This window comes from Anser cygnoides, chromosome 25 (genome assembly GCF_040182565.1).
Source record: "Anser cygnoides isolate HZ-2024a breed goose chromosome 25, Taihu_goose_T2T_genome, whole genome shotgun sequence".
NCBI lineage: Eukaryota > Metazoa > Chordata > Aves > Anseriformes > Anatidae > Anser > Anser cygnoides.
Genome location: NC_089897.1, coordinates 6,736,937 through 6,763,212, shown reverse-complemented (window position 1 = coordinate 6,763,212; position 26,276 = coordinate 6,736,937). Strand labels below are relative to the sequence as shown.

At 43.8% G+C, this 26,276-nt stretch overlaps 1 protein-coding gene across 1 annotated transcript in view; it reads left to right on the top strand.

Annotated features, from left to right (window-relative positions):
* Window positions 1-10,609: 10,609 nt before the first annotated feature.
* The window catches only part of SYT6 (synaptotagmin 6), a 37,749-nt gene continuing 22,082 nt past the window's right edge, over window positions 10,610-26,276 (top strand). The window contains exon 1 of the mRNA XM_013189769.3: window positions 10,610-11,043. Within this exon, the coding sequence (XP_013045223.1) occupies window positions 10,890-11,043 (154 nt within the window). The 5' untranslated portion in view covers window positions 10,610-10,889. The remainder of the gene's footprint in view (window positions 11,044-26,276) is intronic.

Sequence of the window (26,276 nt, the reverse complement as noted above, 5' to 3'; positions counted from 1 at the left end):
AGATAAATGTCTGGATGAAATTTTAAGTGTGGCAATTAAAATATGACCACGTGCGGCTATGTTATCTGCAGCAGCAAGCAGTTAGCAGTTCCAAGACTGAAAATACTGAAGTTTAACTAACACTCTTGTATGAGTCGGCAGATGGTGCTCTAGCACAGCCGTTTATGCGCTGATCTCAATGAACAAGCAATGCTCCTCATTTACTTGATGCTAAAAGTTGTGTCTCAGGGTCCTTTTTTTGATCAGAGCAATCAACCAAGCTAGTAGCCACTGCACGTGCCGTAGGCTTACTGAGTGCTCCCCAAAGCAGCAAGGTCTGACCATCACCCATATACAGGAGCCCTGTGCCCTGGCCCTGCAGCTGATCCTGCCTTGGGCTATTGCATTCTTGGTGCTGAGCAAAGGGTTAAGACTAGAGGAGATCTGAGCCCGTCGTTCAGCTTAGGCCTGGATTTTTCATGTCAAATCAGGCAGCAGATGTTGGTTAAATTCAGCCTGCTTTGAGCTCTGGCTCAGCTGTACTGCAATAGCAAATGTTAACAACAATCGCGGTACTGACTGGTTTTTCATGGGAAGCAAGGCCTATACTACCCTGAATGAGTTAAGGAACGGTATTTAATCCTAGAAAGATGGGCAGTTCCAAAGGTAGGAAGGCTTTGGCGTTTCATTTCTTCCTTTATAAACAACTGGAAGAGCTGACTGGGGCTGTAGAAGAGCTGCGTGTAGTCTGCCTCCTGCTGCTGCCGCAGTTTGTTCCTGATTTTACCACCCTTGTGCAACTCTCTCCTTCCTTCTGAAAAACATGATTAATCAGAATGTCATGTGTTCAATAATCTGCTTTGATATTTGGAAGGAGATTTCTCCCCCTATTTTAGTGTCTTGGATCTTTGTTAATTCTGCATTCTCTGAGCTCCCTTTCTCAGCAAGTGATCTAATACTTAGTGTGCTGCTGATCATGGTGGGGGACTGTGGACGTGTCGAAACAATTTAAATCTTCTGCCCAATTATAATTGATCTAATCTTTCTCTAGACTGACACAGAAGCAGTATCTTTTTAATGTGTAAGCGGAACATAAGTGTGTCATGCCAAGTGTGTCATGCCATCTTATGTGCTGCTGGCTGTTGAAAACTAAGTTATGTGGAAAGTAATTCAATAATTTTATTGTTGGGCTCTATCCTACTCTCTCCTCCCAAGGAGGCCTCTCTTTCTTGCCTCTACTACACACAGTGACTGACTTCACAGAGATGGATTTCTGGTTGCATGTGTCTGAGATATGATTTATGGAGGCCACACTTTAGGTAGCGTAAGATGGCAGAGCTTCACCAAAGTCAATAGAAAAACTTATACTCTTGTTCACTTGATGAGTTAATTCTTCTCTTAAAATAAGCACTAATTTGTTCCTGAGTTCTAGTAATAATGTGCAGAAGTGTTTTTTTGTAGTGTGATCCTAGCCAGGACTGCTTGGGCAGAGCGATCGTGAGAGTCTGGTTCAATTCTGGATCTGGGACCCCAGGTGTGCTTCTTGGGGCCAGCGCACTGCAGGCACCAGGCTGTCGTCCTCTGCACATCTGGGCTGCCCCCAGTTGGGATTACTACCTTTGCTGTGACGATATAGGGCACATTACTGGTGAACAGCGGTGGAGAGGGTGTTTGACTGTTATCCATGTGAACCTACTAAGTAATTGACTTGTCAGTGCTAATAGCTCTGTGTCCTTGCCTTGTAATTTTAGAGCCTCGTAAAATAATTTTATCATTAAGTAACTAAATAGACTTTAAAGCAAACAAACAGGGAAGTCTTTTGGCCCTGAGATTTGAGGTGGGCAGGAGCAGCAAGCACCCTGCAATGAGGCAGGCACAGTCCTTTTCACTGTTATCCCAGACATCTCCCCAGAGTGAGCACTGAGGCACCAGTGCTGGGCTGTGATAGCAAATATCTTGTGCCTGGTGCAAGCAGCCTGTTACTTTTCTTCTGTTGCATAGCTCTCCTGCTCTTTCTACAGGCAACTGGCAAGGCTTATTCCAGACTGCTGGACCTGATGCTCCTCTTGCTGGGGGATATGAAGCTGTGGGGAGGTAGATGAAACAGAAACATCTTGGGAAAGTCCTGTATACTGCCTCATGGCTGATAGATGAAGCTGGTAATGTTTCTCTATGAAGATCCTTGTTACTGAGAAAATTGCCATTTTGGATTAACTCTTCTGTCTACTGTCATCTGTGGAAGGAAACTACATAGTGAAGTGATTGGCAAGGGTTTTCTTTTTCCTTTTGCATTAATGAGAGCAAAAGCCCTGTTGTGCTCCTAGGAAAGAACGTTGCAGACAGTGCTCTGAAAGTAATCTGTGCATAAAACAGAGATGCCTGGTGCAGATCTGTATGTGTCTAGCCAGAAAATCACTTGGCTTGCTCTCTGTGGGTCTTGGGGAAGAGGTTGGCATCACAGTCCAGGATGTGCTGGGATTGTCCACACTGTGGCAGACAGGCCTGGCAGCAGGGCCCCTGACCCTGCCACGGTGTCCCTGGGGGCAGGGAGGCACCTGCAGGAGTAGGAGAGCCTTAGTGCCCGAAGACCTGATGCTAGGCTCAAGTCAGATGGACTGGCTACCACAGAGCAAGGCAGATAAAAAGCTGTCAGTCCCTGGAGGGAAACTTTGGGAAAGGCAAGTGCTCTCTCATAGAGGTGCATCAGGCCCAGAGGCTGTCATGGTGGCCCCATGGGTATAGGATACGCCCATCTGAAAAGCATTATTTGAGACAAGCTTGTGTCCTCTGTGAAGTGCTGAATGAGAAACACTGGAACTATGGGGGAAGTAGATACTGTGGTTCTGTGATGCTAGCTAGAGAATGATCGAGCAGGTTAATCAAAGAGCTCTCAGGTTTCTTTTCACATGTTAATTTCTCTTGTAATAAAAACATTGCTACACTTTTTCTCAAAGGCACCATTGTTTGTGCTTTCTCTATTATAGAAATACTGCCATTTTTATTACATATATTTCCACTGGGAGGGATAAAAATAATGAGAATATGGAAAATATTTTGTAAGCGCCTTGGGAATAAACAGCTTATAGCTCCTTATTTTCCATTACAGTTATCAATTTAGCCTGTTTCTTCCTGAAGGTTGAGACTAATATTTTTTTTTCATAGTTTTTCTGTTTCCATGAAAACAATTATGATTTAAAGTCAGTACAAACTCCAGGGAGGGCTGGGCTTGCAACCTCCTGCAGTCTCTCTTCTGCCAGTTGATATTTCCCCCAGTGTTGGGGCATGCTAGTAGCAGGTGGATGTGCTCAGTCTCTTACTGTGCCTTGCAGAAACATGGGATTTTTCTGGATTCTTTCACCCAGCTCCTCTGTGCCTAGCTATTTTTTTTTGATGGTAGAAATTTTGCTAAGACAAACCCGTATGTACTACAGCCCAGGGCTGTTTCAAATCTAGAGACTACTCACCTCATAGCGGCTAGAGCTGCCTGCGTACACAGGTTTAGAAGTATCACATAAACTGTCAGTGGAAATCCTTGACCAAAACCCTTGTTGTGGTCTGGAAACACTTTGTGCCACCAGGGAAGACCAGGAGACAACTGCATGTATGCTTAGAAAGGCTGCCTTCTGCTCTACTGAGTTACAGTGGCTGAGGAGTGTATCGGAGCCAAGGCTTCTTGGCAATCTTTTGCACTTTATTACTGAATACAAATTTTAATCTGTCTTCTGAGTTTTGACACCAGCATTTTATTGGGCTTTGAGGAAAGTGCAATCTTTCAAAAATAAATTATGCAGTGATACTGGCAATCTGTCCACTGGACAGAGGGTTGAAATGAGACCCTAAAAGCAGCAGTTTGTAATCTGTTCTCAGAAAAAGAATGTGTTAAAATCTGTTGTTAATTTTTATACAAAGGCCATCTTAATCCATCTCATAGCTGCATATCAAGCAGCAGCCACATTTGGGGCTTTCACAACATCACGGAAATATGCTTTTGACCTGGGAGGAGAGAGTGGCTAACTTTATAAATCAGGTTCAGGAACTGAAATAGGTCTGATCCCAGGGTAACTCTCATTCTTATGGGGTGGTACCATGTCTGGGAAAAAGGATTTGCTGCCATAATATTTCTAAAGCTTAGGTCCTAAATAACCCTAAGTGGAAAATAGCTGGCAGGCCTTTGTGGCATGATGTTGTCACCAGGAGTGTGCACACAAGCACTCTTGGCTTGGGTGCAGCCAGGAGGTCAAGTCCTTGGGCAGGTACCCCACTGTGACCTCAGGCTCTCATTTGATTCATTTTATTGAGATTGTAACTGTGTTAACTGCAGATGTTTGGAGGATGGAAGGACAGAGCTGCTCAAGCTATTTAGCTAATGGCTTTTGGTCATGGGTGATAACAACTGCAATACTCATGACCTCATCTGACCTCACAGTTGTCCAGATCCTGCCTGAGCAGAAATGGCTTTTTAGATCTTCCAGCCCTGCCAAACCATGCTGTGACTGTTCACCTTGAGGATATGCAAATATTCCAGGTCATTAAAATATGTTTCAGAAATCCCATCACCAGAAAATAGTTTTTGATGATAGTCCTGCCCCCAGAAAGCTTCTTGCTAGGATGCACTCGGCTTCAAAAAAGTCTGCAGTGTCTGGGTTTTTATGCAATAAGCTGAAATGCTTCTTGGAACCAGTGCTTTTCAGGACATTGAACCACATTGTCTTGCCATTAAACCAATGAAGCTAGCACCAGAGAGCAATACCTCCCTGACAATATAAGGCAGAAATACTGTGTACCTCTTGTTGCTGTGGCCTTTACCGCTATGTAGATTCATCATGTGCTGTGCTGAGGAAGTGAATTAATTGTGAATTAATTTGAATCTTTAAACTTCACATCTCACAGTTTGCTCACAGTGCAAGTCCAGAGAATGTCTCTTTACGATACAACTTGGAGGAACAAATTGAGGATGTTTTTTTCTTTCCTTCCTTCTTCCTTGTGGTGCCAGGATATTCAAGGAGAGATATGTCTAGAACTGAATAACTGCTCCCAAGTAAGCTGATACAGGTTGAGCAGACACTGTGCAGCCAAGAGAGACTTGGTATGCAGAAGTAGGGAAGTAGTGTTTCCTTTGTTTCTCGTATTGCTTTGTGCAATAAAGGGCACCTTCACAAGTTTTATTGCTCAGCAGCATGAAGGACCAGGGTCCTGGAGACCTTTGCTTTGGGAAATGTTCCTGCTTAAGAGGAACAGAGAAGCGATCTGAGCTTTTTATGCAAAGAAGTGTAAATCATTGCTCTTTGGGGAAAACAGTTCAGCCCAACTGCCCTCTCCACCATGGGAGGTGCTTCCTTTTTTCCTGTACCAGCAGAAATACAAAATTCTGGCTGCTCCACAAGCTCCCTGGGGTTGAGGCAGGAGAATGCTGCTGGCTGGCAGTTGTGTACAACATGCAGTTCTGTATGCATTTAATACTTAAAGGAGAGCTTGTTTTATTTATTTTCTACAATTAGTTTGAGCACCAATTCTTGCTACTAGTATTGTATTTCTACTTATTCTTAAAGCCCTGTTTCTGTTATGGCAAACAATAATTTCCTCCTCTCTGTGCATAGAGATTAGGTGAAGATGTTCTTTTAGCTTGCCACTTTCATAGTCTGCCACCACAGAAGATCTGCATATCAAAGCAGTGCATGAAGGTGCACAGCAATATGTGTTATGTTTATACACAGATGGCACATTGATGTTGCCAAAGGATCCAGATCAGAGTCATTTTTCCTGGCAAGAAGCTCTGAATCTTTTACTAGCTGTTTCCAATTATCATATTAACTGGGAGAGTAAACAATGTCATGCTATTAGTTATAACTGACAAAAATAAATGCTGCTGTTCCCTCTCCAGTCTTGAGTATCTAATAAACAAAACAAACAAAAAACACATACAAAAAAAAAGAGCTTCAAATACATCCTAATCCAAATTAAAAACGTGTTCTACTTAAGTTCTCAGTCGGACAAATATATTTGCAATTCTCCCTTAGAAACACATAATCCCATAGATGTGACCAGAGGCATTGAATAGAAAAAAAAAAATTGTACATATACTGAGCAAGTTTCTGACTACAAGCATAAATAGCCTAAGATTAGATGTGTATTGAATGTGCTCTCATTAACACAATTGAAGTGTGATACAAAACTTCCTACTTCCTACTTCAAATGCTAGGTGTAATATTTTCTTTGGTGCTTGTCTTCCACTTTACTGATCGGAAAACGATTATTCTTTCTCAATCTGCTCACTCTTGGATTGTTATGAACATTGCTGCTTTTAATCTTGTTTACTGAGTAGTATGTGCAGTCCTCTAACTAATGCAAACTATATCCAGTATTTTCTTTCTTTCATTCTATTTTTTTTTTGTCTTGTCTGAGGTGATTATTTCAAACTTAGCCGAGGAACTGCATTCGTGCATATAATACATTTCTCTGTGTAATCCAAGTATATGAAGTCATTTTCCCCTAACATTTGCACAGCGGAATTATTCAAGGCTAAACCCTTCTGGACTAGCTACAGATTCAGCATTTTCTATATAACTATTAGCTCTGCCTCTTTAAACATAACATCAGGCCACTGGACAAGGAGAAGATAAATGTTACCACGTAAGAGGAAGGCATGCCACACTTTCCGAAATGCCACATGAATGCAGCTGCAGGGAAAAGCTTACTAGACATGAGACGCCCAAATGCCAGGGTGGATGCAGGCAAGACAAAACTGCTGAACCCGTTCTGAGGTCATCAGCTCTGCCCAAATCCCTATGACCTGGGAGCACAGCGGGGGCACTTGCCTTCACTTTTTGTGCTGGAAGTTAGAAACATGACTTAGGGGGGCAATTTGGCATCTGAGTGCAGTGCAGCCTGGAGACAGTTGCCAAAAGGATGCTATGCAGTGGCCTAGGAGCCACACTCGCGGGCCTGTTCCGTGGTTGTGCCTCTCTGCTCTGCGTTGACAGCGAGGGAGGGGAGAGGGGGTCGGCAGCAGCAGCAGCTGGAGGGTGGTGAGAGCAGCACCTGGGGAGAGGGCTCTGGCTCCTCCAGAGCGTTCCCTGTGCTGATGCTCGTGGCAAAGTGGGTGCTTCTCAGCCAGAGATGAGGCAAAATCCCATACCTTTGTAACACATAGTCTGAGCAAGAAGAGCTAGGAGAGAGGGGTCTTACTTGGGAAAAGCAATGGTTGGATTTTTGGACATAACAACTCGGGGTAGTAAAGGCTGTTTTCCAGCCTCCTACGCCAGACAATAAAAGGTGTGAATGACATAAATGCAAAGGAGTCTGTACTTTTTTTGTCTGAAGATATAATTGTTGAGAGGAGGAACACTAATACCAGGATCTCCTGTTATTGTTACCCAGCAAGCCTGGAATCCTCCTATTTGTAAATGAAGGTGAACAATTGACCCAAGGAGACTTTAAAAAGGAAAATATTCTTGGCATTTTCTTTGAAATAAAATTAGGTGTTTTTGTTTCATTTTGTTTTGTTTTTCCCCCCAAATAATTGAATTTTGCTATTGATCTCTGTATTACAAGCTCTCAATTGGACATTAACCTTTTTCTAAGGGTGGCTTGTGGGTTTTTATTTGTTTGTTTTGTCATTGTTGTCTGTTGAAATATCTTCAAGGTAAATTCAAATTTCAAATGCAGTACTTGACTGATGTATTCCAGGAACTCCACTCTTGGTGCCAGTTTGGGTGGCTTAGGAAAAAGCTGTTATTGTGCTGGGGAGAAGTAGTGATGGTATAATTAGCCAGGAGTTCACGTGGATCCCCTTGGGTCTCACTGCACTCTGGTTTTGGGAGTCTGGGCCACAGGTGCCCCAGAGGAGGCAAAGAAAGCAGGAACAGGTAAGAGGTGCTGCTTCTTCACCAGATCTTGGTTGGCTCCTTTCTTGCCAGGCCATGAGCACGGCAGCAGCAACTGCAGAGGTGCTGGCAGGCGTGGGCTGAGTGCCAGCAATTCTTGTGAAGCACCCTCTCAGGCACTTGTGCAGGTGCCAAGGCTGACCACGTGTATCACTTGTTGGTTTCAGTAATGCAGGAGATGAAAGTGCTCCATTTAGAAAAACCTCAGAAGGCTGTGATGAGTGTTGATGTACCTATTCCTTGCTGCTCAGTGTCATTATCTCTTATTTTGGAGCTGGCTCCCAAGCCTGGGACTCTGTTGCCTCTGAACAGTGCTCACTCAGCACAGCTGTTTATCACTAATTTTCACTTTTTGTGAACACCATTGAAATATCAGGACACAGTGTGTGCAAGCCATAGATAGTTGCCCCACTGTGTTGCTGAAGGACATTGTGTAAACTGTTAGGGGAGGTGACACTAACAAATGTAAACTCCATTACTACTTGGGGCTGCTTCAGGACCCTTTGCTAGAGACTGTGTGATCCTAGTTTGGGATAGTCCCGTGCTCTGTATGCATTTTCCACACCTTTTATTGATCCTTCCTGCCTCCCCCAGTTATGGAATTCATTTGGATGGGCTCTTGCGGTCTGTTCTTGGGACTGCATCATGATTGCATCTGCAGGGCGGATCTCAGCTCAGTGCATATCATGCTCATCTTGCACCTTTCCAGTCAAAGATAAATAGAAAAAAGTGTTTTGTAGAACCTTCCACAGTGACACCAAAGTTCTTTGCAATTTCTGCTATGGTACAGGAAACAGAAGAAACCAATGTTCAGCTTTGGAAAAGGTCCTTAAACTCATGTTGAAGCAAACCATCATTAACTCCTTTGTGCTTCAATACTCTGAGGAGACTGCAGTAGGGTAGGGCCTAGCTCCTTAGAGATGTTGTTTGGACCTAAATGAGGGACAAAAAGGCCCTTCTCTAAGGGTTGTGTTGCCTAAGGAAAAGTACTGTGCAATGAATGAGGAAAAGAAGAAGAATGAAGGTGTCAGTGAAGGGAATGTTTGGTTCAAAAACAAGTTTTGGAAATAATTTAAGTTTTTTTTAAAAACATAAATAAGTGGGTAGTCTTAGGGAGTTTGTCATAGAAACGTTATGCAAAACTGTATCTGAGTTTGAATTCCCAGTAAGTTACTGGTTAAGTTTCCAGTCTTGCAAAGATCGGAATCTCTACCCAGTAAACATAGATCTGTGTAAGCCATGGTGCTGGCAGCAAGCAGCTGGAGATGATGGTGTTTGTCCTTGCATATGGCAAACATTTTCAGAAATACTTCCAAGTTTGCAGGTATATCTCAAACTGTTTGCTGCAAAAGGTGATACAGCACTGACCGGGAGGTGGTAGTGTCTAATTAAAAGTGTTTCTGTGACCAGTTGCAGGATATTGCTGTCTTAATAAAAGATTTCAAACGTTGTTATGGCAACAGAAGTTTTTTGGAAGAAGAATTGCTTAGTAGGTAAGTTGCTCTTGTCAGACAGAGTTTGCTGTGCTGAATAAAGCACTGTGGTGGAAACCTGCAGCCAGATAGCGATGATGAGATGCCCAAAACACATCAGTCTGGGCAAGGAGTCAGGAAGGACTGGTGTAACCAGGACGGGTCCTGTCTGCAGCTTCACATGGATGTTGGAGCCAATGCCTTTGAATGTATGTGTGGCATGTGCACCTCAGCTGCTCCTGGTGGAAGGGGATGCTGGTTCTGCCCAACGTGCAGGAGAGGCACGGGGCAGTGGTGGGGCAATCCTGAGGTGCTGGGCAGCACCAGCTTCCTGGTGCCTTGTGCCTGTCGTGTGGTGCTTGCCCCCAGGCTGGTCACAAGAGAGTGGAAATGGACAGGGACCCGGCAGGAGGAAGCTGCACAAGGGACAGCTGGGGTAGATCCTGGTGTTCCCTGCCTGGAATTTCAGGACTGAGCTCCTGGAAGATTTGCTGACTTGTATGAGCCTGTGTGGCTGGGCTGGAGGATCTGTTCTCCTAGTGCTGCATGGGTGCTTGTGTAACTCCTGGGACTCATATAGTATGACAGCTCAAAGTACTTCAGCAAGTAATTAACAGAGAAAATAAACACAACGGCATTAATCTTAAACATACCCTGTTGTGATGTGGGGCTGAGGGACCTGTGTAGCTTTAGCTCTCTCTCTCTCCAGTGCTCTCATTATATTTGTATGAGCTACTCTGCTCCAGAGGCTGCACGAAATCATTCTGCTGAATATAATTGTAATTGCCTGTTATACATTTTCTTCTTTTCTCATGCCTGTCAAATGCTCTGTTGCGTGGCATGACCTGTCTTGCTAAGTTACAACAGAAATAAATTAAAAAAAAAAAAGTTACAGAAAATAAATTAAAGAAAAATAAACAACAAATTGTGAAATGCAATAGCATTCTCAATCTTTATGGCCATCTGCAGCCTGTCATGCTGCGACTGGTACAAACAAATCAATAAAACCTACTGCTTTTGTTATCTTTATCAGTTCTAATAGTTTGTGCAGTGTTCATGGGAGCACTTGTTTCTCTGGTCTGACGATGTGCTGTTCTCAGAGCATTCACTCTTTTGTAAAATTGCTCTGGGGCTGGGATTTGAAAATCTGCCTCTGGAGAACTGAGAAAAAGGGAGGCCAGCAATGGCAGGGTTAAAAGGAATTATCTGGGCTGCAGCTTTAAAAACGTAGTATGGAGGGTATGAAACTGAATTTAGTAGGAGGTTCTTTGTCTGGAACACGCCTTGGCAGTAAACAAATATCTGATCTCAGAGGCAATAGGACTGTCAGGAGCACGGCAGGGCTGCAGCGAGCTGAGATTTCTGGAGTCTGACCCAAGGCTCGCTGGTCTGAATGCTGAGGAGGGTTTGTAGAGCTGGAGATGCGCAGGGTGTCCCTTGAGGTGCTGCCATGCCAAAGGGTGGGACTGGTGTGATTAAAAATAAGCAAACCTTCTTCTCTTAGCTTGACTTTCTTAGACAGCCAGGGGGGACAGCAGATGATGCAGTCTGGGAGATGAGCGGCACCAGGGATGACAGCCGCTGTCAGAAGGCAGTTCACATTGTCAGCGGGCTATGCCGGAAGAAAAGCCTGCCTAGCCTGGACCTGGATGTTTGCAGGGAATTCCTCCTTCTGCCTTCAGACCAGAGCCTGAGTATCTCCGAGCCAGGTATAGTACTCTGGTCCTGTGTGCTTGAGCAATGCTTGTGACAGCCAAAGGCAGGAGGACTCCTGCAAAGGGTGGGAAATGTTTGCAAGCTCATTGTTGGAACCTGGGGCGAAATGGTCTCAGCACACATATCTGTGTCATTCTTTTCCTTTACATGTTCCACAGCTGAGCTTTTGGTGCAAGTACTACTTAACCTGTTGATGTGAACCAGCGTAACCTGGTGGGCATAGCTGTACTGAGAAGACAGACAGGGGAAGTGCTGGTGGAGAGATAGTTAATGATATAAAGTTCTGTGAAAGTTTCTCATTTTATTAAAAACCTAGACTCCTGTCCTATATAAAGCAAAAAGTAATAAAAAGCCTATTTAAGAAACAGATGACAGGAACCAACTGTTGTTATCCCAGCTTAAGGAAAGCAAGGATTTGCATGGACTTTTTTTTATTTTTAATCAAATAAGGAATCTTAATGTACTTTCATGTATTTCTTTTAGTGGCCCTAAGAATCACCTGAAGGGGGTCCTCATCAGCTTGTAGAGCTAGGGAGACACACCGGCATTTCAGCAATGGACTAAGAGCAAGTATAGGGCTCTAAAAGTAAAGAGGCATTTCTTTATTGGAATGTGGTTAATTTTCTGTACGCTTCTGATCACAGCTTCTTGTTCCTGAGAGGTCTGCTCCTGCCTGTAACTTAAAGACATTTGCAGAGGCAACTTACATCCCAGGGTCACACTCTGAGGAGCAAAAACCAACCAAACAAAATGCATTTTAGCATTATTGATATCATCCTCTAAGTTGTTTGTGTATTAGATCATTTGCGCAGAGCGCTTATTTATTTATTTATTTGTTCATTTGTTTATTTATTTACTTTTGTAAGTAGCTGACACTTATTTTAAGGTTTCTGTAGATAATAATCTACTAACCCGACCTGATTTCACGGCATAAGTTTTCAGAAACTTTTCATCTCCCCACCTGAGGACACCTGTGCAGAGCCCAGGTGTAGCACTGCAGCCCATCAGTTCCTGCCCAAGGCTCGTTGTGTCACCTCGCTTCAGTTCCTTCCTGCCACCATCTCACGCTCCAGGACATGTCTGGCACCAGGACACACTGACAGCTCTCTGCTTTCTCTGGGGTTCTGCCATCTGTTTGCTTGTAGCGCTGCTTCCTCTACTGTTTTGCCAGTATGTTAGGCCTAACACCTTCATTTCACGTTCCACTCCTCCTGTAACTTGTCATCTTAAAATGCCTTTGCTTTATATCTGCTTCTTCTGGAGGCCTCTTATGTCTGCTGGTACTACGCTTGTGTTGCATCCAGTGAAGCTGTTTTCTCTATTGCAAATAACTTTCTGCATTGTTACCTAATTTTTTACCTTGGTACCCAAATTAATGTTTTCTTGACTGAATGCAGCAGGAATACCTGTACTGCTGTTGCTCTGCCTACACTGATAAGACAGACAGGGGCCTGCAATTGTTTACGCAGCCTCTTAAGGATCTCATTAGTCTATTTTCAGGTCACAATCACATCATCATATCCCTTTAACAGCTCCAAACATTTGTCTGCTCTGATCTCTGGTTTAAGTACCAGCCTCTATCCCAGTGCTCTGTGCAAGCTATACTGGGCTGGCTGACTGCTCTGGGTGCATTAACAGCTATCACTGCTGTCTCTGCTCTGCATGACTGGGCCCATTTTTATGTCTATACAGCACTGAGGACACTATTTATGCCCAATAGGTACTAATATTTCTGAGATGCCTAGATGTAAAACTGCTCCAGCAAGGGAAACACATCTATTTGCACTAAGCATTAACTAATGTTGTTGACTGTGGTGGTAAGATAACCTTTCCCATTAGTGTCTGTATGTGTATCTAATGATCTGCATTTGTGCTTCGTCCCTTTCCCACTGAAGGCTTATATTAAGCAAATTTACTATCAGCCACCTGGACTCCTATGTTCAGATCTGGTGAGCTCTTATGCATAAAGATGTGCAAATAAAAACTGATGTTGTGCAAAGATGAGCAGTGATAAGACTTTGAGATAAGGTGCCATATCAATCCCAACAGGAAAGTCAGAGGAGGAGCAGTGCAGCACAAGTGCTGGATCCTGCTGAGGTGTTCCCAGTGTTGGACTGCACAACCTTGGTAACCTGGGTGCAGTGTTTTCTGGTGTAAAATTGACCCTCTCTGTCATCGTTGTGTTAATTCAAGGACTCTTCTGTCAGTTTGTTACCTCCTGGATAAATCTATTAGCTGGTGGATAAATCAGCTCAGGTTGGCAACTGTCCCCATGAAGCTTGCGTTGCTGGCGAGCAGGCAGATGAAAGCACTAATGCTCCCCAATCAGGGAGACAGGGCTGCTTCTGCACAGCTGTTTGCCATTAGACCCTGCAAGGTGATTTGCTTTTTTGATATCTTTCAAGTATTGAGAGAGAGCATTATCTTCTGGGAATGCTGTGGAGTTGCAAAGAAACTAACTGAGTATCAGTAGCCTTCTTGAACTGTATCTGACTGTGGATAAGAACTGTGAATACAAAAATATTATGTAATGTTTTATGTGAGAATATTTTGAAATGTGCAACTCTGGTTTTATGCAGTGATAGTTCTGTTGAAAGCATTTTGAATTGGATCCGAAAAGTGATAGCGTGTATAAAGTAGATGCTTCCCTACTCTCTGTAGTTCAGGTTATGTAATAGCTGATTCCCCTGCTTAGTCAATAACAGAAATATAGCTGCAGCATTTCTCTAGCATGCCGTATGGTATTGTATACCAACAAAGGAGCATTGCAGGCTGCTGCTGGCTAGTAATCCAGTAGCTAAGTATGTCAGAAAAATCAGGTATTTGGATGAGGAAGGTAGTGGTAATGATGCATCAGTGGCATGCGAGGGTGAGTGTTTGCCTGCAGTTTGGCCAGTGGCAGTGCCAGGAATAGAACTGATCTCCTGGCTGTGGGCCCTGAGATTGAGCAAGAGGCATCATCCTTTTGTTGTGCTTATCTAAAATCCCCCCTGTAGCTCATCCCATCTGATAGCTCTCTTCCCTGCCAGTCCTCAGCTGTTGTGCAGTGATGCTGTGAGTGTGACTAGCACACAGGCATAAGCTGTAGGCAGCGGAGATGTCTGTGATCTAGAGACAACATTTACCACTGCGGTGATGTGCCTTAAATAAATGGATACATCGGCTCTCTGCCCTGGAGCTGCAGCGAGTGCTCTAGGTTTGCAGAGCTCACCGAGACCATTCGTGGAAAAGCCCCTTTGAAGGGTGAAGTACTTGGACAGCCCTGCAGGGGAACCCATGCTCCAGACCCCAGGGCAGTGCTGTGCTGGGCACGGTGGGCTACTGCATGTGGCCTGATGCCCCTGCCTGTAGGAGAGGAGCTGCTTGCTGATTCCAGGGGCTTTGGGGAGCAGGGTGCCAAATCCCACTCTCCAGGGCCCACTGGGAGCACTTGTGACAGCACATGCGCTCTGCTGACTGCTTGCATCTGGGGTTGCTCCCAAGGGATGGAGCCCATGGCCTCTCCTGCAAGCAGCCCTGCTCCAGCCTGCCAGTTACCCTGGGCAGTGGGCATGGCATCACTCCTTGCCATCTCTTGCCACCGTGAACGGTGCTATGGGCTCATCTGCATGGTCAGGCTGCCACTGAATTTGGGCTGAATCACGGTACTAGTTCACTCCCAGTGTTTGCTGGAACCAGATCCTGCTCCCCACGTGTGCGTGGTGCTGGGTCTGGCTGCGGACAGAGGCTGCCCACCCATGCTGGGAGGTCGTACCAGGCAAGGGACAGCACACAAGGCGGGAGCTTGAGTCCACAGAGGGTTTTAAAAAACAACATGATCATTCTGAAGTGAACATGCGGAGCTGGTGGAACGTGACTGGAGTCTGTGACTTGTGATGCTTGCCGACTTTAAAGGAGGGAGTGTGGGTGTGATGTGGAAAGGAATTTACACCAGGACCTGAGCACATCCTGCACCCTGTTTTCTTTTGTTTGTTCGTTTATTTGTTTGTTTTCCCTCATTGTATCCATTTGTCAAAAGCTTCAATGTCCTGTACAAGTATAGGCTACACTATGTAGGTGCTGTGCAGATGTGTTGCAGTCTTTACCCGGAGAGTCGCTGTGGGGTTGTGTGCACAGCCCCTGCTGATGTCAGCACAGTGTGTGTACCCTCCTCAAACCCTTCCTTATGCATTGATTCCCCTCAGCAAAATGCCCTAGTGCTTTCCTAGCACAGGGTACTAGAGATGAAGCTAGAGGAAGAAAAAGGACAACTGGGGAAAATACAAAAACAGAAGAGTCTTTAAGATAACATTTCCCAGCACACTTTGTCAGCTGTCCTTCTGAGCTCTAATCCTGCAATAATTCAGTGCATATTTAGCGTTTTGCCCTTTGTGTGGACTGTTCTTTTTAAACTTCATGATGCAGACAGTACACCTTGTACAGCCATGAATACCCTCCTGGCACTTTACAAATACTATTAAAATGTTGAACCCACATGTACATAAATGTTCCTGCTGCAGGCAGAAAAAGGGCTGAATTTTTGTGCAATACAGGGTTTTTCATTGCAGGAATGCTGATGGCAAATGAACATTTTTATATGGAGAAATTGCTTCTGAAGTATTTTTCTTGGAAAAAATTATCTCTTGATAGGATGCTTTGACTAATGGGAAAATTGATGGCATGCCCATTCACTGATGTGGGATGCCTATGGCTACTAGCTATAAAATATGGGCGATTTTTGAATTTACTTATTGGCTGTAATAACACACTTCTCTGAATCACTGTTAAAGTGTATTTTAAGTAAATATGGTGCCATAACAGTGAACATGTTTGAAGCCACCCAGGCAAAACTAATATTAATCACTGAAGCTTATGTTTCCAGAGGCCAAGCATGCGAGTAGAAGCACCTACAGGCAAAGATCTTTCTTATCACAGAGTAATGCACTTGCAAAATTGATTTTGCTTTCCTCTGTGAGTGCCTGGTCCACCAGCAGAAATGGAAACAGCAAGAGCTACATGCAGCAGATTTGCTCTTTAGCTCAAGTAAAACAGCTTTGTGCTCTGATCCTGAAGGTGTCAGGTTCAAACCTTGCTACCAGTGGGAGGTTTACAACTGTATTAAAATAAGGTCAAAACCAGCAGCAAAAATATAGGAAAAATGATTATATAGCCAGTCTATGAATATATGTTTATGTATAGTGTGTATATTTATGACTTTCCAGCTGGCTCTGTCTATGCGCTGCGATGGTCCTGATAAATAAAATGCACCTATAGAGCTGTGTGGAGTGTGTGTGTTTAGGAGCTTTGTAAGAACATCTCTGCATAGCTGCAGGTTTGAATCTGCTTAATTGCTGTTGGTTGATTCATTCTTGAAGCAGTACAGGGAGGCTGATTATGTTTATAGGTTTTTTTGCGGACCTCAGAGCCTATTCCTGTGCAGCTGCAGTAGCCTCATGCATAGTCAGGGATCAGAATCTAAAACTCCATAGAAACAGGCAGCCAGATTGCTGCTGGTGTTAATTGTGTGTGTGAGCAGGCTGAGGACAGTGACCACAGACTGAGCTGAAGAACAGATACCTCTCTGGTAAGTCCACATTTCTGAAGTTACTTTATTATTTTTTTCCCCTTTTTCATAATGTGGAGCCTCTTTTCCTTAGCAAAGATTTGCTACAGAGGTTTCTGTCTTTGCCATTGAAACATTTTCTTTTGCTTTCAGTGTTTTCCCTGTTTCACCAAGACCAAACATGTGCTTTTAGCTAGTTCAAATCAGGGCATATTCTTACTCTGATCTTCTCCACTGTTTTGCAGGATGATTCTGAGAAGCTGGTATTTTTATGTTTGCAGGTGTTTGTTGCTTGACATCTTTGCTTTGCAGAAGTCGTAACAGTGCAATGTGTACAGCCTGCTGCATATACCATGTATTCACTTACATTCACATGGTTTCACATGTGCTCATTCATTGTTCAGAGGCAAAACTAGAACCACACCTGGATCTCAGTTCTGATATATTTTTTCATTAAAGTATAGTTTCAGCTACCCTTGTTTTTCTTACCTGTTTCTTATTCTTACTGTTCACATTTCTAGGTATGCTCATATTCTTCTTTAGGACCCCATGTTTCCATCTCATGTTGGTTAAGCAGCTTTTTCTAGCTTTAATATTTGTTATTTCTTATTCAGAGGTGATAATATATGTTTTTCTTCCTCTCTGTATAATGTAGAAAGGGGAAGCTTGTCTGTAACAGCCCTTATTGTTTCACTCCAGTAGACTCACTAATATAACAGTCACTTATGATGGCAGTTGTTTGAGAAAGATGTGATTTGTCTCTCTGCCATGCATTGTCTTTAATTATACTTGTGCACAGCAAAATGGCATCCTAGAAGGACAGAGGAGGGATATTTGGAGTGACTGTACATTAAATTTTCTATGGGGAAAAAAAAAAAGTTATCCTGAAGGGTGTCTTGTGCATAGTGAAACTGCAGATAATAATTAAGGCCGCTTATATTTTAGTTCAGTTTGTTATGCTGTAGCAGGGTAGTGTTTGACAACATCACAGGAAAATATGTAACAAAGACTAAAGGCAGGATGCCAGAAGCTCGGTTCATAGAAGCCCTTTCAAAGACATCAAAACATCATACACTTCCAGAGTATTTGGTTCCATTGGATAATAATTGCCCAGAAATTCTAGCACACTGGTATCTTTGGTAATATAAGTATTACTCTGATTTTCTATGCATGTTTGTAACTGCTGCAAAGAAATGCATGTACACTTGTAACAATACAGCATTAGATAAGTACAGCAAGCACCTCTTTAAACGTATTCTTTCCACATGCACTACTTTATCTTTTGGATGTCTGCGCGTATTTGCTCAGAGATATCTGAGCTCAGTTCTGAATCTGCTCTCTGGTCAAAATGATCATGCTAAAAGGATTTTATGGCGCATGGCATGGAATGACATGAGTCGTTGGAAAAGGGAAAAAGAAGCTCAGAATCCATTTAAAAAATCTGAGGGATCAGGCAGTCCAGCCTGCTTGGTGACTGCCGTGTGGTACATTTTAGGGGTTAAAGATCGCTGTCTTTGTTACAAGCTAATGGAAGCAGCAGCAGCAGCTAATGACAGGAGCAGAGCCATTCAGGGAGGAAGTTCCCTGATCATTCAGCACAGCCAAGAGTCAGCCCCTCTGCCTCTTGAACAAAGCACTGCTGCTTCCATCATTGCTGCATTATGAGCGGGGCAGCACGGGGTCTCTGCACGGAGCAGCTGGTCCCAAGCAGGGAGGTGACTGGGGGATCCTCTTGGCTGCTCTGTGTCCTGCAGACACTGTTCCAAACAGGTCAGTGCTCTTCTGCCACGCAGACCACGCTGACTGTCATCTGCCAGGTGTTAGCAGCAGTGACAAGTTGAGAGAGGGGGAACGAGGGAAGACATAGGCTTACATGCTCATGCTGGGTCTAGATGGATTTAACTGGCAACCTGACCTCTTGGGAACATGCATCTGTATATTTGCCAGGCTTTCCAGCACATGTGGCCAGGGGAGTTTGCATGAGTCCTGCATCTCCTGCTCTGAAGAGGTTTACTATGGGATGGCTCCAGGTAATTAAAGCTCTTCCAGGTGTGTTCAGGTAGTTGAGGAGCACCTTTGCTCTGGAGGGGCTCTATGTCCCTGGGGGAAGTGGCAGTGGTCACAGTGCTGAAGCAAAGCCTCCAGACAGCTTTCCAGGCTACCTTGTCCCAGGCTTAGGGTCAGGAGTGCTTTGTGAGCCATAGATCTCTGCTTCTTCTGATGCTCGGGCTGTGTCTCCCTGCGTGGCCCCAGGTCCTGCTGGAGGGTCTGTGCTGCACTGGTGATCAGTGTTTGCTCCCTGCTGGGCAGGATTCATGTTCTGAGGCTGCAGAGTGGGATGAAGGAGACCCTGATTTTCTTTCTGATCACACTTTTGCTGAGATGTTTCAGGACAGCCTGGCTTTGTGTTTTTTCTTTTTTGAATCAAAATGGAGTCAGAGCACGCCTGCTGCTGTGAGCCTGGGCAATGAGCACAGCCGTCCCCAGCCTCTCTGATGTTACCTCACAACAGCTGTGGCTTTGGCCAAGGCTATGAAGAGTAATTCTAATGTCCAGGGTCTTCGGTCACTCATGGGAGAGAGAGTGACAGTGAAAACCTTTTGCTAGTTTTGTTTACATTACGTCTTGAAATGAAGCCATATTTCTGCATCTCAGAAGGGTCCATAAGATGGTATTTTGCTGTCTGCTTAGCTCTGCTGGGCTTCATGAGGTCTGCACAAAGATGTGCCCCATATTGAACAGCCTCCCTGGCACTCCCATGCTCAGCTTAGGTCCTCTGTAGAGAGGTCACATCATGGGGGGAGGATGACACTCAAGGTTGGACATGTAACCTCAGCCCAGGGGACCACGTGTGTGTTCAGCACTACTGAGTCATTTACAGATGTTGCTACAGCATATTGTGATAAAATGTCATGGGATTAGCACACAGCTATGTACTATAATTATATGCAGTGTGGCTTATAATAGTTCATTAGATTGTCATCAGTTAGGCATAAAGCAATGACAACTGTTACTATCTCATTTATAATACCCTAGAGAACAGCTGATTAAGACACAAAATGACCAAAATCACTGGGGAATGTTTCCTTCAGTTTGGAACATTTTTTTTTTCTATTTTTTGTCACTTTTGATAATAGAAATGAACATTGCTGACATCTCAAAGTTCCCCTTCTGGTTGCACATGCCAACAAAAGTTTGAGAAACAAGCATGCCTTTGATGCAGTCTGGAGAGAAAGTCTGAATCACTTGTGAGTAAGCAACCAGAGAATACCTTTCCTCAGCAGAAAGCAAGGAGGAGGGGAGAAGAGTGGAGGCTTGTGAAGGTTTTGCAAGTTGAGCCTGTGTGGTTGAATGGTTCGATAGTCCCTTTTGTATAAAACAGCCAGACTCCTGGTGCAGCTGGGGAGAGTATGCAGCACGCCTGAGCCGTGCTGGTTCCTCTGGAAGGGATGCTCTTGAGGTCTGCAGTGACTGCATAGGCTGACATTGCTGGTGAGCTCAGGTCGTACTGGACTTCATGACAGGTCACACTGTGCTCTGTCTCCAGCAGATACTTCTGGTCAAGCTAGCCCTCTGCAGGGTGTGAGAAATCCTGTGGGAGAGGAGCCCAAACAAATATCTTCTGTTTCAGCTAGAATCCCTTGCAATAATCACACAAAAACCAATGCTATGCTGGCATTCGTGGCTGTGTCTCTCCCAGTACAGGCAATCAGAACCAAGTGGCATAATGTGGTGTAAACATATGGAAAAGCTGGAGCTGTGCCCAAACCAGGGAGGGTGCTGAGAACATTGCAGATTTGTGTCCCTGCCCTTTCAGCATAAAAGCAGGGACAGAGCTTCCTTGCTTTGCTGAGCTGTTTTCATTCAGAGTTTATGGGTTTGTTTCTTTGGTCTTGTGGCAGTTCCTCCAAGAAGTGCCCAGGGGTGTGACAGAGGAGGTGGTTGGCTCTGCTCCTGTATTGTCCCCTTGCCGATGTCCTTGCTGACTTGGAGTGTGGGGGATAAGGAGCCTTCTTGCTGGGGCAGGCACTCCGACAGTCTCCATATGGTTTGGCTGAAGTCTCATCTTAAAGTCACTGTTCCCTTATCTCCTGGGGCATCCATGCTGCAGCATCCAAATTTTCCTTTTGTTCTTGAGCAGAGTTTATTGAACATTTGTCAGCTGGTAAGAGTTACTTATCTGAAGTGATGAAAGTGCTTCAGCAGACTCCTCTCTGCTGAAGTGTCCATATTCTCATTATTTTGGGTATTTAGGAAGGGATGCCACTTGGAACCTGTCCGCTTTTCTTGCTATTACTGCATATTTAGGCTTTCTCCTTATTTTTTTTTTAAATCTCCATATTTTAAAACTGCAGACTGACTGAAATAAAACACTGTATTTTTGTATTTTTAACCAAGTCCCAAAACTGGAAAAAAAAAAAAAAAAAGCACCGAAAAAGCACCGTAAACCTCTGCAAATGTGGAAAGCGTGGATCTGTAGAGAGAGTGTGTAGAGAGAGTGTAGAGAGTATCTGACCACATAACATGGCCTCATATTCATTCTGGGTTAGAGAATGACTAGAACTTCATTCCATGTGCAAATGCATTATTCAAATGTTTTTTGCTTAATTTTAATTGGAACTGGAATTTATAAAATTTAGGGACTTGCAAGCACTGTCACTAATAAGCTGATATCTTAATTCTGGGACAACAATATAGATAACTGCTAAAGCTGCTAACAGAACAAATCTTTGCAAGAAGTTTTCTCACTGTTCTAGTTGTTCTCCCAGATACAGAACCACATCTCCTAAAGAATTATGGTAGATGTTTAGAAAAAAAAAGGCACTGTTTAATGAAGAAAGTTTTGTCTGGACTGGAATTATGAGGTTGTTCTCTGTACTTGGACTTAGTTGCTTGAAACGCTGGTTCCCTCCAAGTTTGCCTTTTCAAACAGGTTGTCTTCATACTTAACATGCAATAATGAGATGTTTTGAATTTTATGATCTTATATAATTACTCTCAAAATAGCTTCTGATTCATCCTTGCCTTTGAAGCCTATAGTTTGCATTCCAATAAGCTCTTGTATGGCAGGAACCCTGTGGTAGCAGCAAATTAATTTTTAAGAAGTTTTCTCTATCTGACTGAAACTTTGGCATAGCTAGTTAGAGCCTTCCTGTTTCTGTTTTCCTACAACCCGATAGGTAGCTGGGACATGCAGAGAAGGCGAGGAGGCTCTATCTGAGTTCCCGTGGAGACCATAATCGCAGGTGGAAACTGGTGAAAGCCGATAGAGCTAGACCCAGTGTCCAAGAACTGGGGAAGCACATGAACAGATTAAATGTCCTTTCAGCTGCCTGCAGGAGGAAGGTTAGGTCTGCAGATCTTCAAAGGAGGCATTTCAAAGTATCTTTCAGTGGTTCCTCTCATGACATCTGCAACATTCATCTCAGGAAGCTCTCTGCCCCTCTGCTGGTTTGAGAGGGAAGAAATTTACTATTAAACATACAGTGAATTTTATATGAATAAAATTTTCATATTAAATGATCTCAAAAGTCTTCTTGCTTTCATGTTATTTTCAATTGTGCTGTCTTTGGATTTACCTGTGATTGACTTAGAGTAACAAAACAAGATTTAGCCATGGTCTGCAACAAACAGCAGCAGAAAGCACTGCTTACTTTCACCTAGCAAAACTTTGTGAAGTGTACTCGAGGCTTGGGAATGTATATGGTGTATTAAAGACCTTCCATCCATTCTGTGGGTCTTAGCAATCAACTCTCCTGAAGAGTGCAGGAGCCTCTCAGGGGCTCTGTGGGTATTTCATAACACTGTGCTGCATTGGAGAGACAAGAGGACTAATCAGTGAATCTTTATGTTTGTTGTCGAGAGACAAGAACACCCTGATTTCTTTTGTTCTGTATTGGTCACAGTGCCAAATATTTGTATTACTTCATGGCCCTTCCCCACATATTCTAAGGATGTTGCACTTTTCCTCAGGCAGGGCAGTGCTCTCTGTCTCTCTCTAGGGAAACCTGATAAGCAGCCAAGCTCCTGTTAGTTTCAGCAGGGTGCTAGTAGATGCAGATAGAGCAGTAGGTGACACCTGACTCTTGTTGCTGTTGCTCAGATTTGTCCCAGGATAGAAACAGTTTGGAGGGCCTAAGAAAGCAACTTGTAAGCTGTGAATCTGCAGGTGATGCTTCCAGTGCCCAGCACTCTCCGGGTGCTGCTGTCTGACTTGCTGCTACATAGGGCTGCTTTGCATCCCTTACTGCTGCTCGCAGCATGAGATAGCGCCTGAAGGACAAGAGAAGCTCTGCTCGTTCCATAATTGTTTTCTGAGCCAGTTCTTTAAAATCTGCTGAGAATTCAATGAAATATTTTCCCATCAATAATGACCACACCTTTGTCCTTTGTGATCTCGTTTAAGCAGGACTCCCTGCTGCAGTGCTTCACAACACATCTAGCTCCTCTGCTGTTAGGCTACCTGTGAAAAGCAAATTGATGGCAGTTAGACTTTGAAGTGGCAGCTGTTAATGACTTCTCTAGTTCAAGAACATTTCAGGACATTCTCCTATAGCTCAAAGCTGCCTAGAGAACACAGCCAGTAAATCAAGAAGAGGTGTTACCGAAGTTTCAGATGACAACCAAATGTCAGTGAGTGGACCTGAAAATGTGACAATGAAGACATCAGATAGAGCACTGGCATGTCAGACACTCTCCCAACAGAGACAATTAGTGAGCAGGTTTGCGATGACTGCCTCTCACAAACGTTTTCTGCAGACCCCAGTGCATGCTTAGCTGTGGGCTCTGTTAAAAAGAGCTGCTTGCTCTGGAGCTGTGCTAGGTGACAGGAACAGCCTGGTCTTTATTATTTGCTCTGTCACCATTCCCACGCCTGTGGCATGCTTGCGGAGGGGATAAGGAGCTCTCTGAGAGCTAGACATTGCTGCACTGCAGCTCATTTCACTCATCAAATCCACTGATTTGAAGCATTTTACAGTTCATAAGACAGCCAGTTTCCATCTCAAAATCCCTGTTACAAAGTGCTCTACTTGCTGCTTTACTCCGTGGTGTCTTCTGGGTTTTGTTCTGAACTGTATTCCCAAAGGGGTCGTTCCCTTACTCTGTTGCAATTCTTGTTTCGTCTTTGGCTCTGCTTCTGCTAGATGCTGTGTAGCTGTGCTGGTTTAACATTCGGTTTCTGTTCCATCCATTCCCTGTTCCTTTGAAGCTCTGTAAAGCTTCAAAGCTGAGCAGCATTGTTGAATAAACATGTCTATAGCTAGGATTTAATGTAAACCTCTTCCTTCTCTCCTGCTATTGTCCTATGCGCCCATCTAGCCACCCCCCCCCCTCGGCCAGGTGTCTGAGATTCACCACAGTTTTTCATGCCCAATTTCCAGGCCTCAGCTAATCAGACTTACATTGCTCATGCTTCTCAATGGCAAGAAAATCAGATCAGCAATTGGTGGTGCCTCATGTGGTCTGTTGTAGCCCCAGAGCTTCCTGTCTTCTCTAGCAATAACTCTCATACTAATCCGTCATTTGAATGCATGATTTCTAACAAAGCCCTACAGAAATAGAACAATATATGCTCAAAAGCACTGTTGCAATAGAAAAATGTAGCAGAAATGGACACAGAAGCCTGGAAATACCTCCTCACATGGTATAAGCAATGGCTGATATATTATACTGGAAAACCAGGCATGCAGTTAGCAAAAGAAAGGTTAAGGCACAACACTGTCACCCCCTACCTCCAGGCTTTGTCATGGTCCTGTAACTGCTCCTCCAGGCAGCATTTGCTGTGGCAAGAAATTAAATGCTCCAAGTCATAGTTTGGAATAGCTGAGAGCTGGGTTTTGTTTAATTGTTTTTCAGCTGAAAGAAACTTTGTGAGAAACAAACCAGTCAGAGCTCTCCCTGACGCTGAGATTTTCCATTGGCCATTCGAAAGCTTACCAGTAAGAAATGCTTGCAGTAAAGAAGTCCATTTCCTCTTGGAAAGATAAGGTCTGAGGCTTTGTCAGGGTCTGTGCATGGCAAAGGAGCTGTGGGACCAAAACTGTGATGACAGTGTTGCCAGGACCCAAACTCAGTAGAAAGCTGAGCTCTTCTAGCATGAGCCTGGCTCCACTCTGGGCCTCAGCCCAGAATATTTATTTTTTTCAGTCCCCTTGAACTTTCGCTCATGGTATTCAAGCTTTGTTTAGATCCAACGGTTAGCTGGAGTGATTAATAGCTGCTGGAGTGGTGAGAGAGCCATCAAAGGTATTTTGTTTCCTGTACGGGGAGTGGGTAGAAGGAAAGCTAAATTACATCTCCTAAGATATTAAATATAACTCTTCACATTAAACTCAGAGCTATCTGTGGATCTCTTTAATGATAGTGCAAACTACTTCAGAGTAATACAAGTCAATGTTGCCACAATTAGACCAGTATTGTCTTGCAGTTAATAGACTGTTGTAATCATGGCTTTGTCATATTATTAATCATTTTCTGTTTGGACTTTACTAATTATCCCCTTTGGTAACTCAGCTGGGGTAGTATGAAGTCATCAGCAACATAAAGTTGATTCATGGTTCCACCATATTCTCTTAATTAGTTCCCATCCAAGATGAAACAAAACACATAGTTTTTACTGACGAGTTGCTTTCAGAGTGCACTAATATGAGGGGCAAGAGGAGGGGGCTGGACTAAGTGAGAAAGGATCCCCCTTTCTTAAATTTGCTTTTAGCTTCAAATTTTGAAATTAATAAGCTGTCTCTTCAACCTGCCATGGGTTATCTCATCTTTTATTTGAAAGACATAAGGAATGCAGTAAAAAGTAGTGACCTTCTCAGAAGTTTTGTAATTTTGAGTTATCTCATGGACTTTGTTTGAAAACTCAGTAGCAAGGTTTTTGGATATTACAAAGAGAGTAAAACACAGAACAAGTCAAGGTAAAAGAGAAGTGAAATCATTCTGTGGTAAAGTTTATAGGTTTCAGCATAGGAGAGGGACAGTCTTGGGCCACACAGCTCCTGAGCATCACCTAGCCAGCCTCTCACATCCCTCACCCCTTTCTCCGTACACACCTGCTCCTGCTGCAAGAAAATAAAAGTGTACTGTTGGTTTTGTAACAAGTTGGTCTAAGCTGTTTTGTGCTGTCTCTGAAGACTTTGATTCATTGCTTTCCTTATGCCAGGCTGCAGATGTGGGAGACCAGAGTCTCAATTGACTCAGTTTTCATGTTTAACCCTACCTTCCACTGCATAAGTGGTGATAAATGATCATTTAGCATTAGCCTCCCAGGTATTGTTTCCTTTCTCCTGTAAGAGAAACCATTCTCCTGACTCAACAAAGGAAAGCTGAGAAAAGTACGTGATCAGCGTGGGCCTTTCTGTGGATGTGCTTGCATATGTCCTGGCAGCAAATGGCTTACTGGTTTAGAAGGCTCTATTTCTCTGTATAAAAAATGCCATTTAACATAGATGGGATGGGCTCTTCAGCAGCAGCCTCTTCTAATCACATCCTTCAATTCAGCATTGAACTGTTTTGATGAGGAATTTGTGGCACAATTAATGCATCACTTGATCTTGCCCAAAAGGAGCCTTTTCCAAGTTATCCTGGTATGGAAAAACTTTTGGTGAAGGTCTCTGCTTTATAGTGAAGGTCCAGGGCTGCTGGTTGATGATCACTTCTGGGGCACTGCTGTAAGATGCAATA